The 13,540-nt window shown below is 35.5% G+C and overlaps 1 protein-coding gene across 1 annotated transcript in view; it reads right to left on the bottom strand.

The window, feature by feature from the left end:
- DNER (delta/notch like EGF repeat containing) overlaps positions 1–13,540 on the bottom strand; it is a 114,601-nt gene that overhangs the window by 32,506 nt on the left and 68,555 nt on the right. The window contains exons 5-7 of the mRNA XM_054074881.1: positions 10,775–10,920; positions 3,946–4,099; positions 670–783 (exon numbers count right to left, since the gene is read on the bottom strand). Of these exons, the coding sequence (XP_053930856.1) occupies positions 670–783; positions 3,946–4,099; positions 10,775–10,920 (414 nt within the window). The remainder of the gene's footprint in view (positions 1–669; positions 784–3,945; positions 4,100–10,774; positions 10,921–13,540) is intronic.

Below are 13,540 nucleotides of genomic sequence, written 5' to 3' on the forward strand. Positions count from 1 at the left end.
TAATAACTACTAGAAGGCTTCATAATTGAAAGCTTTCACTCCTGACAATTTTCCTATGAGCAATTTAGGCATCTGCCATCACAATCAGAAAATCGTCACGAAAGCATACATTTTAGTGCCGTGTCCCCTTATTTCACAAAGTTACATTCACAGAGTTTACCAATGAGAATCATCAAAAAGCTTTCATGTAGGCAAAGGAATAAGTCCAAATAGAAAGGAGAATGAGTTAAAGTTTGTGGAGAGCGAAACAATTTCTGTAGTTTTGAATTGCTGCTCTTACAGACATTTTAGCCGACTGACCCATACACAGAAATACGCAAATACAAAGGAGGCATCTTTTCTCACACATTTATTGGACAACACAAAAATGAGACTACACACTAAGTCTCCTCAGATTCACTTTTCTCTGATTTCTGCCATAGAGGTGCCAGAGAATGAGAAAACATTTCTGTGTCACATCCATATCGAAACACTAAACTCCTACCACACCTTATATACTATCGCTGATCATACAAAGATTTCTCAGCTGGGCTTTTTTCAGCATATAATTATGGCCTAAGGCACAACTTCAAAGATATTTAAAGATATATATAAATAGAAAAATTAGACTAAGTACACCCTGCAAAACACCAGTTTGTATGAGGAACGAGACAGATCTTTGCTATTTACCTTCTGGGCACTGACAACTGAATCCATTGATGTTGGATGAGCAGGTACCTCCATTTTGGCATGGCTGTTGGATGCAATAATCGATCTCTGACTGGCACAGCTCTCCGGTGTAACCTACAAAACAGGGCACAACATTCAGAAAATATTGCGAAAATAAGGTTTTAGCTCTAAACGGATTACTAGGTCATCCAAACAGTTTTCTTGAATAAAAATAACCAAAGTAAGAAATAGAATCCAGGGCAGTCTTCTAATTTCTTATAAGATGAGAAATAAAATTAATCAGAGGTTATATTTATACTTCTAAAATTAATTAGAACTTACACTTCATTGGAGAAACACAAATAAGTAGTGGAAATCTAGAGATAATACCGATTGTATTTTACAATTATTCCAACAGCACAAGTATAGTGGGGGTTGGTGTTGGGTCCTTAGCAGCACTCATATAAGAAAAAGAGAAGTCATTTTTTAATGTTTTTCCAACATCTTGAATCTCAAGTCAATAATCTTTAGTAAGATTTTCAACAAGACTTGACTTTACGGATTTTTTGTGCATATGCTGAACGACTGTCATTTGCTCCTACTTCTGGGCTTCAAGAAGAGTGTTTATTTTAAGTGGGAGCTGTGAAGAACTGCTCAGCACAGTTGCAAACTCTTCCAAATAAGCTCTTTTAAGTTCACAAGCCACAGATTGTGCCTACTGTACTATTTGACCGTAAGTTTGATTTGTTCCATATGTCTGATGTCTATAACATCCTCAAGAAGTGAACGAAACCACAGAACACAATCTAAATTATTAAACACACTAAACTTAAATTCATTAACAAATACAATGCATTCCCCTTATAATTTTATTTACTTTCAAGAAACTATTGCAGATGCATGAAAAAGCTACATAGGGCATACCAAGGCACTTGATTTTTTAAAAGAAACCCTATGTTTAATTGTAAATAACTTCCATAACAACCACATTTAACACAATAGCTGGAGTTAAAGACCAGCAAGCAATGCATAGGTGACACTGTAAACACACTGGTATGAACAGGTAACTAAGACAAAGACCCAAAGGTGAGGTAGAGGGTATGCCTGGACTAGGATTTTGCCTTTACAGGAGAGAAAAAGGAAAAAGAGTGTGAAGTATCATAGAAGACTAAATAATCTGATTTCTTTCATCTATATGTTTCTTATTTTTTGCAAGTTCTCATATTCAGGTGATTACTTTTACAAATCATAACACAGTATTGAAAATGCTTAACTCATTTCAACATTTTCTGTCTTCAAACTGTTACCAAGTTTGCGAAAGATAAAAATTAGGCTGAAATTCAACATATATCCAAAAGAACATTAGCACAGAAAGGCAGAAACAATTGTGTAGCTCTGCAACTCGCTGCCAGAATCTGACTTCCTGCGACTGCCATTATAACTTACCAGAAAACTCGCCAGACATAAAATTTTATATCAGTTTTATGAAAATAAATGTCCCATCTTATTATTATCTATAGGGTATATTTTGTCCGCCACAAAGAGAACATGATTCGGGAATTTCATAGAGAATATGTTGCAAGTGCTACAAATTAAGAGGTTCTAAGCAGTCTTCTGGTGAAATACACTTTAAGAATCATTACACCTATTCATTTTGTGCTGATACTTATCTTCAGAAATTTCCTTTTGTCAAGATTTAGGACCTTGCAAGTTCTAGAATGTAATAAATTAACTGTATTTGGCTTCCTGAGAATTTACAGAGGGACTTGACCATACTGCCACATGTGGAAATCAAATAATTTAATTTCATCTATTATAAGCTCTGTTTTATACTACATAAAATAGGAGGAGTTTTGTAGAAGAAAATAATTTGAATTTTGACAGGGATTTTTTTCCCAATAGGAGATCACAATTGTTCCACAGAGAAGGAGTAAAAACAAAAAATAGGAGGAGTTTTGTAGAAGAAAATACTTTGAATTTTGACAGGGATTTTTCCCCAATAGGAGATCACAATTGTTCCACAGAGAAGGAGAAAAAACAAAAATGAAAACAACAAGGCATAGATTATATTTTAGAGAAACAGTTTCTAAATGGAAAAAAGAAACCCAGTTCAGAAGATAGTACATGGCAGCAACATCAAAGTGACACTTGCATCCACCACATAGCAGTTTTCTCTAATAGCCACTTAGTAAGGCTTTTTCCATCAGTATGTATCTTTAATTTATTCTCCAGTATATGATCATTGTATTTAGTTCAATTTTAATTTCAGTTAAGATGTTCCTATTTATTTGATCAAATTTTTAAAGCAAATGCTCTTAAAATAGCATAAGAGAACTCAGACATGTTTGTTAATCAAGCCCACAAATTACTCAGTGTAGTTTATGAATTTTTTAAATATTTTCAAAATTTAAGTTAATCAGCTTAGATTTTGAAAATATTTAAGGAACAATCCAGCAACTGCATAGCATGGAGAGAACTTTCTTCCATTTGATTGGTGCAACTGAAGAAAATTTTTTTGTTTGTTTATTAGTTACAATGAAGGTATGTTTATTGAAAGGTTAAGTTATAATGTATACTTAAAACATACACTAAAAGGAAAAAAAATAGAATAAAAACAAGCTGATGTAAAATAAATTTTGGTACTCTCTTCATAGTAGATGAAGTTCCAGTTGTTACGAGTAATTCACTCCCTTCGGTTATGGTTCAAATGTGTGCTTTCAAAGAATCACAGAATGGTTTGGGTTGGAAGGGACCCCAAAGCCCATCCAGTTCCAACCCCCCTGCCATGGGCAGGGACACCTCCCCCTGGACCAGGCTGCTCCAAGCCCCATCCAACCTGGCCTTGAACATCTCCAGGGATGGGGCAGCCACAATTCTCTGGGCAACCTGGGCCAGCACTTCACCACCTTCAGCGTGAAGAATTTCTTCCTAGTATCTAAACTAAATCTTCCCCCTTCCAATTTAAAGCCGTTCCCTAGTCCTATCACTCCATGCCCCTGTAAAAAGCCCCTCCCCAGCTTTCCTGCAGCCCCTTTCAGCGCTGGAAGCTGCTCTAAGGTCTGTCCAGAGCTTTCTCTTTCCCAGGCTGATAAACTTCAACTCTCTCTTTCAACGTCTTTCAACGGCATTTTTCACAGGTAAAAACTCTTCCACAGCCATTTAAAAACAGCCCTTATGCTGTTGTTGCATCTTCCTTCTTTCCCAGTATCTGAAGTCACACAGTTCACTGCTCTGCAAGAGAGATGCATCGAATGTTAAAACAAAAATGCATTATTCAAAGCGTAATGCGAAGCCTACCAGGTGGGCAGCTGCAGGTGAAATTGTTCCCGTTGTGCTTCTGCGCTACATCTGTGCAGGATCCATTGTTCTGACAGGGCTGGCTCTGACAAGCATCAAATTCTTCACACAAGGAACCCTGATACTCATCATCGCAGTCACAGAAAAAAATTGCCTACAAACAAACAGGATATGTACTTCGCAATGAATTTTCAAAGATTATGTTTTCATTGAATACTGAACAAAGATATTTTTCTTGTTTTTCTGTTCGTAACAACAGTAGCTGCCATAAATACATCAACTGCATAAAATTACTTTTTGAAATATTAAACCTGCACCAATTCTTCAGCTAATATTTTCAATGATGTCAAGGAATTTCATCTAGACAAGGATCAGATCCATGATGGCTAAATCACTAAAATTTTTTTCTTCCATTCCAGAACTTACACTTTTAAACTGGAATAATTGTAGAATAAGTAATGTGCAGATTTACTGCAGCAAAATCCTACTACAAAGGTGCCCCTTTATGTGAAGGGCAGGATTGGAGTCCCAGAGGTTCACTTCAGTGGTAGTTCAGCAGTGATATCTCCCTTCAACTCTGTTAAAATAGGTTGTCTTCTGAACACATTTATTACTTTCTCCAAACCTTCCTGCTTAATAAAAGATCAAGAACACTATACCTGTTAAAGATTTTAAATGACTGTAGTAGGCATGACATCGCACATTTTTGTTAGCAATAATATAATTAAGATCAGATGTTTTAAAAAACTTCGTATTACTAGGATTGCCAAGGAAGTCTCAAAATATGGAAGCAAGGAAAGCTTTCTCAATAGCATATATTTAGATTCACTATCTTATTTTCTTTGCTCATTAAACGCTAGATGGCAATATCACTCATACACGTACATTTTGAAGTCAGATCATCAGAGCTAGAACATAGCTGTCCGTGCACAAGCATTGTAATGCAAAGTACAGAATGTGCATGGAACTAGAAACAAAGAGATGGGGTTACCATTTTATCTTCTATTTTTTTACTTGTGTTTGTTTCATATAAATAAACAGCTGTGACCTAAGCAGAAATAGAAATAATCATTTTCACACAAATAAAAAACTTTACTATATATAAACCCCAGATTACATTCTCCCTTAAAAATATTCCACTGATAGAGTTTAAACAAGAATTAATAGTACGCATCTTCAAAACTCAAAAAAATGGGTATGTTATTTATCTGGAGTGCCACAAGTCCCTGATAAGCGTACAGTCTAGACATGTTCTGTTATTTGCTCAAGCCTCTTCACAAAATAGCTCTATCTCACACATTAACAATACCAGGTTTCAAAAAAAAAGGCTTTAGTTCAACAGAAAGGAAAGACAGGCAAGTGAAATATAGTCAAAAATTATTATAATCACATAGCACAGTAACTTACTTCAAAGACAATTCATATAGGCTACGCGGGGAAGCGGCTAACAGAGTGAAACAGAAAATCACCTTTATTTAAGAACTAAATAATTCACTAAATTCACAGTATTTTGACATTTCTGTATAGCATTAGTGCAAAACACATCAGCACAGGGGTCACTTTGGTTCCTAAAGACAACAGTGATCAGTGGTTCAGAGTTTGTGTTGTTCTCGACATCTCGTATCACCCGAGTCACGCAATACCACTGTGCATATACGGGATCAGGACCCAGCAAGAGCGAGCATAAACCTGTTGTCGGCAGCATCCTTCACAGCTGTTCTAATTCTTACTATTACTAAGTTATATCATTGACTTAAAGTATTTGTTATCATTCCTGAAATGGAGTTTCGACTTTAGACTAAATACAATATCAAGGCAGCTGCCTGTCTCAATAACTCACCTGCTCTGGATGAACAAAGTGAGATACCATTCTACTAAAAGGCGGCATTTTTTCTTAAAATGGACATGAATAGAGCACGAGGAAAGATATAAGCACTGTACCTAGATTCTGTACCCTGTTTAAAGAGATCAGAGTCTTGATCTCATTTAAATGTGTTTCTAGTCCTTGCATTTGCACTGGAAATGAGAGGTTTATCTGTGTCTATTTGATGCTAAAGACATCCCTAAGCAAGCGAATCAAGTATAACGTCCCATCAAAGTTAAATTTATCAGAACAGAGAGGTACCACGTTTGTTGGGTAGGCTCAGGTTCAAGGCTGGTTTATGCTACATCCAAGATTAAGACGCAAAGTACATCACTACCTGAACCATTCATCAGAGAGGAAGGGAATGTCTGTACTGTCCACACAGACACAAACAGCATGGCTCTGCCAGCACTAAAATCTAATTTCAAAGCACTGGAAAGGAATTATTATAATGTAAGTATTAATATATCTAAACAATGCAACGATCAGTCATTGCCTTAACAATATTAATGAAATGGGAAGTTAAGAAAAGCTCAGTTAATACTGATATCTAAGAGTATGATATAGGGAACAAGTTACCATAAAGTGTAGTTAACAAAATGGGATTTGAAAGCAGAAAAGTTAAGCGCTGTAACGCTTCAAACTGAAATGTCTAATGACAGTTAACAGTTCTGAGAAGTAGACAAATTATTCTGTAGAGAAGACTAGGTGTCATCGTTTTTATTAGGCATGTAATCTTCACTTTTCCCAAATGACACTATTAATTTTTTCCCTGAACAGATGACACATACGAGCATATCTGAGGAAAACTAAGTCAAGAAGAAACTACACACTGCCATGATGCTAGTATTAAAGTCAATATCCAAGGATGCCAAAACAATCTATTATCTATAGAAAGTTCATCTGTGTATTTTACTTGGCTATGAGAGTGCAAATCTATCATATAGTAATTTGGACCTCAATAAAATAAATTCTTTAAAATAATCTGCTGTTATTCAGTCCAATTATCTGTAAGTATCATCTTATAAACACAGTCGTAACATAGCATTTTTTCCCCTGTTTTAAGTAAGCAGAAGAATAACACGTTCATCAGTCTGAATTTCAGACTAGAGAGACCATAAATTCTCACCTTTTCTCTTTTTTAAACTATAGTAAAGTTGTTAAGATGATCTGAACAAAATGAATGTCTACTCTTTCTCTCGCTGAGGAAGACTTCCAGTATTCATTACAACTTACAGTGAGCTGCTATCATATTTGAGCAAAACATTGCTGTTTGATAATTACCCCAAAGCTTCTGGCCCACATAGAAGACATGGGAATTATAACTATTCAGTTCACTTTATTATTTCTCAGTGCAGGCAGAGGCCAGTTCTTCTTTTTTAAATCTCAAAGGTTCTAATTCTAGCAATAAGAGTTCATATTTACACAGTCAGCTCTTCCATATTTTACATGGTACAGCTGAAGTTACAGAACAGAACAATCTGTGAAAGAAATCATTTTATTCTGCACATGGAAGCAAAATTATGGCTTTCACGTCCAATGGATGGGCAAAGTTCACTTTAAAATCCTACACAGAATCTGAAATTCACACCAAACAGATCTCTCTCTTCATGTTAATACCAAGATTTTTCTCATTCATTTACAGCTAACTGGTTTGAGGACAATTTATTCTGCAGTAAAGCTGAGTATATAAAAGTGAAAGTGGTATTCATATCATGATGCGAAGACCATTCTCCTTCGGACACATTCCTGCTTCCATTGTGGAAGAACAGCAAGCATGGCAGCAAAGGAGGAGTACAAACCTCATACAAAGGAAGCAAAAGGCATCACTGACTCAGTACCACCTCACTTTGTTTAAAGTGGTGAATTTTATGTTCCTTTCAAAAGCAACGATCATTGAAAAAGAAACTCTGACATCACAAGCTTTCCATTTCATATCCACACTCTATAAAAAGCACCTAGCAGAGTAGAAGCTTAGTTATGTATCACTAAGGAATGAATAAAAACTGACCAAGACTTTCAGGTTAGACCAGAATTCATCCGTTTACAGTTTTATGTGCTCCATAGATAATGCAATGCCACTGCACTTACATCACTGCAGACTGTTAATTACATTTAACTTTCCCATTAACCAGATGTGTCACTACATTCTTTTACATTAAACTAGATCTCGAGTAAGACTATGAAGTACATAAAACCACAAACACAACCATTAATCTTCTTGGCACTGGAAGCAATAACTACAGCCAGCAGAGCTCTTTGCATAAAAGGCCTAATACCATGAATAAGCTTTCTTCTAAGAAGTTACTTTGCATCCTGCAAGACTAGATAGTGCAAAACAGAATGAATTATAGATAAAAACAAACAGCAAATCACAAAGGGCTTGTTGTAAAAATAAAGAAAATTAAAGTTTCAGTTCTGCAAAAAGAAGTGCAGAGGATGAGTCCTGTGGGAAACCAACACAACGGTTGTACATGTCAAGCATGTAATTTTGGCAGTTGTTTGCAATGTTGTTAGGGAAATCACCCAGATATTTTAGGGCATATTTCACCTAAGATGAGTTAAACAATGGCAAACCCAACCTGCTTAATGAAATATGCACCTTCTATTTTTACTTATGTTGCTTATGCTGGGCCTGAATCAGGTTCCTGGCTGAAGTTCCATTACGCAAGCGGTAGGCTGGAGCATAAGGAAAACTGACAGATTCAGAAAACCATCACGGATCTACAGACAATGTGGTATATTTATTCCCCTTGGAGTAGGAAGCTGGACACAAATTATCTATGCTTGGAAACACTGTACCTGAGGCTTTAGTGAGTTACCTCAACCCAGTAGGTTGCCTGGCATAGGATTGATGGGACTCAAGAAGGTCACTGGGGATGTTTCTCATTTGTTTAAGTTCTAGAAAATTTACAGCAATTTATGACAGTAAAAATAAACACAATTACATTTCTGAAATTAAAATTTTATTTGACAACTCTGCTTATTCCAGTTCTCTGAGTACGGCAAATTGATAGACAACTCTTCAGAAATGGACTTCAACGTGACCCACAGGGTGTCAGTCAGCTGCATGGTGCGTGTTACATCAAGAACACCACCTTAATAAATTTTCTTCTTATTACTCTTAGGTTCAAAGAAGAATAGGTGGAAAGATATGAACAATCCAAATTTTTTCTATTAATTTTGTGGAGAAAGAAAGACAATGCCTACGCATTGGGGGTGGGGGTGTATGTCATTTATCTCTAATATTTCTAGTTTAAACACATAAAACTTTCAAGATTACAGGTGGGGACATACAGGTATTGTTGTCCTCTTTTTCTTCAGTGATATAATAGCTCTTCTTTCTGGCCATGAAGTCAATTTGTCTTTCTTTTTAAAGATTATTTTATTTTTCTTGCCATGTCTCAAAGTTTACTAAAACATAAATAATTATTAAAGGTTATATATGCATTTTCCTTAACATAGAAAAGCACTAATGCTTCTGCATAGAGACAGGAAATAATTTATTTTTATTTTGTGACATATGACATGCAATAGGAGAAAGAAATTAGAGTCATAAAAATGGTAAAACAACATTAAAAAATAAAAAATAGGACTATTTATCAAAGGCTTTAACTCTCAACTAGATAAAAAATGGAAAAAGATGACATTTTTATATGTTCTTATATACTGTAAATGTGATCACATTATATACATAAATCAAAACCAAGATGCTGAATTTGTAAAGTAAAAATGTTTAAATATAGCAGAAAAACTAAACTGGGCTATGAAATAGGATGCTGTATCTGAATGAATAATTTATATGAATACCAGCCAGCTGGTATGGTAGAGTAGCACTCACTTCTGAGCGCATCTTGCAATAATTGTGTTCACACGTTACCTCAAGCATTTTAAAATTTCATTTTTGAGAAAAAAGTAGATGTTTAATTCTTCCAGATGTTAGCCCTGCCATGCACATATAGATTACTGTAGCAATTTAATTACTGTTGTTACAATTCAAAACGTCATTTTTCTATCAAACATGCTTATTGAGAATTTAAATCGGAAAATGGTAGCAGATGAACTAACAGTGAATGCCCTAAATATGCCAAATTTCCTGTGCTCGCAGTAGGCTCACAGCTGTTAATATTTACTCAACAGTTACTATAGCTTTTATCTCCCAAATGAATATTAATAAAACCAAATATCAACTGCATATATTTCTGCTGCAGATTACTTTGAAACCATGAAATAAAACCCACACGTACAGAAGATAATAGGGAATACAGGGTCTCACTCACGGAAGGCCATCCTCGTTTTGTACAAGCAGTATATAGACCGCAGGTTTAACACAATCGGTTCTTATTTTCTCATGTTGCTGGATCAAACGAAAAATTTACGTGGCCAACGGAGTTGCTGTCACCGTCACAATCTCCCAAGGTAGTATTACACAAAGGAGAAAGCCGAACCAGAAAACTTCCAAACATTACCAGATTACTCCATTCTGTTTCTTCTCATAATTACGCTCAGACAATTCTATTGCGCTGATCAGTGATTTCTGAGCAAGCAATGATTGATGTGGACAGATGAGTACGAGATGACATCAGAAGAAGGCTGAAGATTTGAACACACTGCTCTGGAGCCCAGAGATCCCAAGTATCCACTACATACTTCTCGTTTCACAGAGAAATAAGTCAGATGCAGCATGTGCTGCTTTTACGTCTAATTTGAATAACAGTTTTTATTGCCAGGGCAGGGTATGAATCTTTGCATCTCATATCAGTCTCTTTGGTTTTTTTTTTTAGTGTTTGATTTTTAGGAATAGCAAATAAATACATTATTATTTAGTAACTTCTGTGAGCTTTTGAAGCCTACTACACAGCAGCACGGTATGCACACACTGAGAAGATCAAGTACAATTTACCCTGCATTTATGCTATCACGGCATTTCCACGCTACAGAAAGGTCTTGATAAATTCACCTTACCTCATCTGGTTTGGTGATACATTTTCCTTTCCCCGAACACTGGAAGTTATCTGAATGGCTTCCCACGGGCATGCAGGTACTGACTTTCACTGTCACAGTCAAGCGTAGTGCCACAATGCATTTAGTAACCGAATCATTCAAAAAACCTTAAAAAAATAAATAAATTAATACTATATGAGAAAATACACTAGTACATATTAGTGCTCTACCTCTACACAAAAAATAAAACTGAATCGAAAGAAACTGTCAACTAAGAACATCATTGCCCATATTTCATACACACCTATCTAATTTTAATGCATGCAAATACAAATTAGAATGCAGCTTGGAAACAAACACTCGTTGATTAATAAAAGGAAGGGAGGCTAGTGAAACAGTTCTATCTCCAGAGACCGAACAGGCCAGCATTTTTTAGGTCTTGAATAATCAAATGCATTTGCCTGATTTCTATTTGGTAAGTTTAAATATTTCTTCAGCTTTTTCATGACAAGGAGTATTAAAACCAAACTCAGTGGAGAAAAAATGTTTAAATTAATTTCTAAAAGTTACTTCAGAGCTAAAAATTGCACAAATCATAAACCACATTACATCAGTTACAGATGGATGATCCCTTTGGCTGTATTTTTTATGAAGTTTGCAAGAACTTGTATACACAGCTTGACAGCATTTCTTTGTATATTTGTTATATAAGTATTATTGAATGTCTGATCTCATTACTCTATAAGGTGATACACCTGGAACAGACCAAAAAAAACATGAAAATGGAAACATTTGGTGAGGATGAGGAAGAGGAAAATTCATCAGTCTCTGGGTAGCATCTGTAACTGTGTGGAATCAGAAACTTAATAGTTGGTTGGAAGCCATTAAAACACACCGGAGCACAACAATGTCCCCGTCACTCGTATGTCTAACAGCTATAGATGGAAAATGAAATAATAGACAGCAGGAAAGATAAAATGGGGTATATATACACAGCCCATGACATACACAATTAAGTCAGAGTTCATGTTAAACTACGTGTATAACCCTGCTCCTATATTTCACTTGTGCATTGTTCCACCACAGTGATAACATTCCTGGCTTACAGCCCTTCCAGGTGTGGCATCCATTCACTGTTGTGTTCTGGGAGCTTCTGGCAGAAAAAATGTGCAGTACTATAAAAAGGGTGTGTTTGCTAGAGCATATACACTGTATGCAGAGCAGATGCATTAAAAAAAAACCCCAAAAGTCCTTCCATAAATTGTCAAACTTAAATTTGACCTCACTATCCTTAACGCAGGCAGACTCCTAAGGGTCTACGACTCTCAGTATGGAAAGTTACAGGCACAGAACCATTGCAGGATTATTTTTCTCTTTAGAAAGTGAGAGAATGTAAGTAAAATCAGATGTTTTTTTAAAATCTCAGTATACTTACTTTTAAGAAGAATGACAGTAAATGGATGCAGGACCTGTATGGCAATGTTTTTTTCTGATATTTTCTACTTCATTTAAGCCTAAACCTCAAAGGAACCTCAAAGACACAGTCTAGCTTCTTGCACTATAGACTGGAGATAGCACAATAATCAAGCAGCTAATAAATAGTACCAGATAATAATTATAATAAGCAGTAATAAACCAAAATTTCATAAAACACTCTGAAGTTCAGATCAAATTTCTTTCCAGAACAGCTATTAAACATTAAAAAGTGTCAAGCATGAGTAATTCTACAAATTCTATAGAAAATAAGACGGACTTCCATTCTTTGTTCTTCATTTTTACATTTCACTTTTTAAAGTGCTGCATCCTTTGAACAATTACTTGTCTATGCTAGAAATAATAATCCCTAAACCATATCTTCAAAGTAGGAAAAATCTCATGTCCAATACAGATGGCTTGAGTACAGCATCTACAAGTTAGCTGAATATTCTAAAAGATCAGTTAGAAAAAAAAGTATTGAGTACAGTTCCAAATGTCTAATGGTCTGTTTTGGCTACTGAAGATTATTGTAATCTGCTGACCTCTTCAAAGCAAGCCAATTTATTCTGGCCTTAATACACACTCCATTTTTACCCATCTGTTCAGAGATGCAGCCTGAATTATTTCCTTTAACCACTGAATGCAATTGTCACTGGCAGTCATGCAATTATATGTGAATGCTTAGAAGAATATGGTATTTAGAAAATGTCTTTGGGTTCACATTTGCTTGTCTGAAGCAGATTGTTACATATTCTTCAGGACAGTTCCCTACAGGAATATTAAATCAACCTCCTTTGTACTTTAAGACTTGTTACTATTTTGGTATCAAAAGCCCTTAGGCACACCACTGAAAAAAATCATTATTCTCACTGGAATGCCACATATTTTCCTGTAATTTCTAATTATCACACCTCATTTACAAAGACTAGAAAAATAAAAACATGACTTTATTTTCACTCAATGTAAGTTGCATACAACTTTCAGAGATCTCTAGATTTTAAGGCCAGAAGAAGCTTGTCTGGTCATCTAAATATGACTCTGCTTAACTCAGGTCATAGCTCTTCAATTAATTTCTTCTCCAATTCCCATAACAGCAATGGAACTACAGTGAATTTTAAGTTCTATTTTTAACTTCTGGGTAGGAGAATAATTTCAGACGCATGTTTACAGCTCCCTTCATCTGCAGTCTGGAGAAAAATATTATAGCTGTTCATAGTAAAAGGTAATTGTGTTCAGTTTAACCTTGCTGGTGATCTAAAGGTAGTTAAAACACAATGGCATCACAACATCTTAGGGTGAGGAATTCAGGGT

The sequence above is a fragment of the Cuculus canorus genome, chromosome 9 (assembly GCF_017976375.1).
Source record: "Cuculus canorus isolate bCucCan1 chromosome 9, bCucCan1.pri, whole genome shotgun sequence".
Classification (NCBI taxonomy): Eukaryota; Metazoa; Chordata; class Aves; order Cuculiformes; family Cuculidae; genus Cuculus; species Cuculus canorus.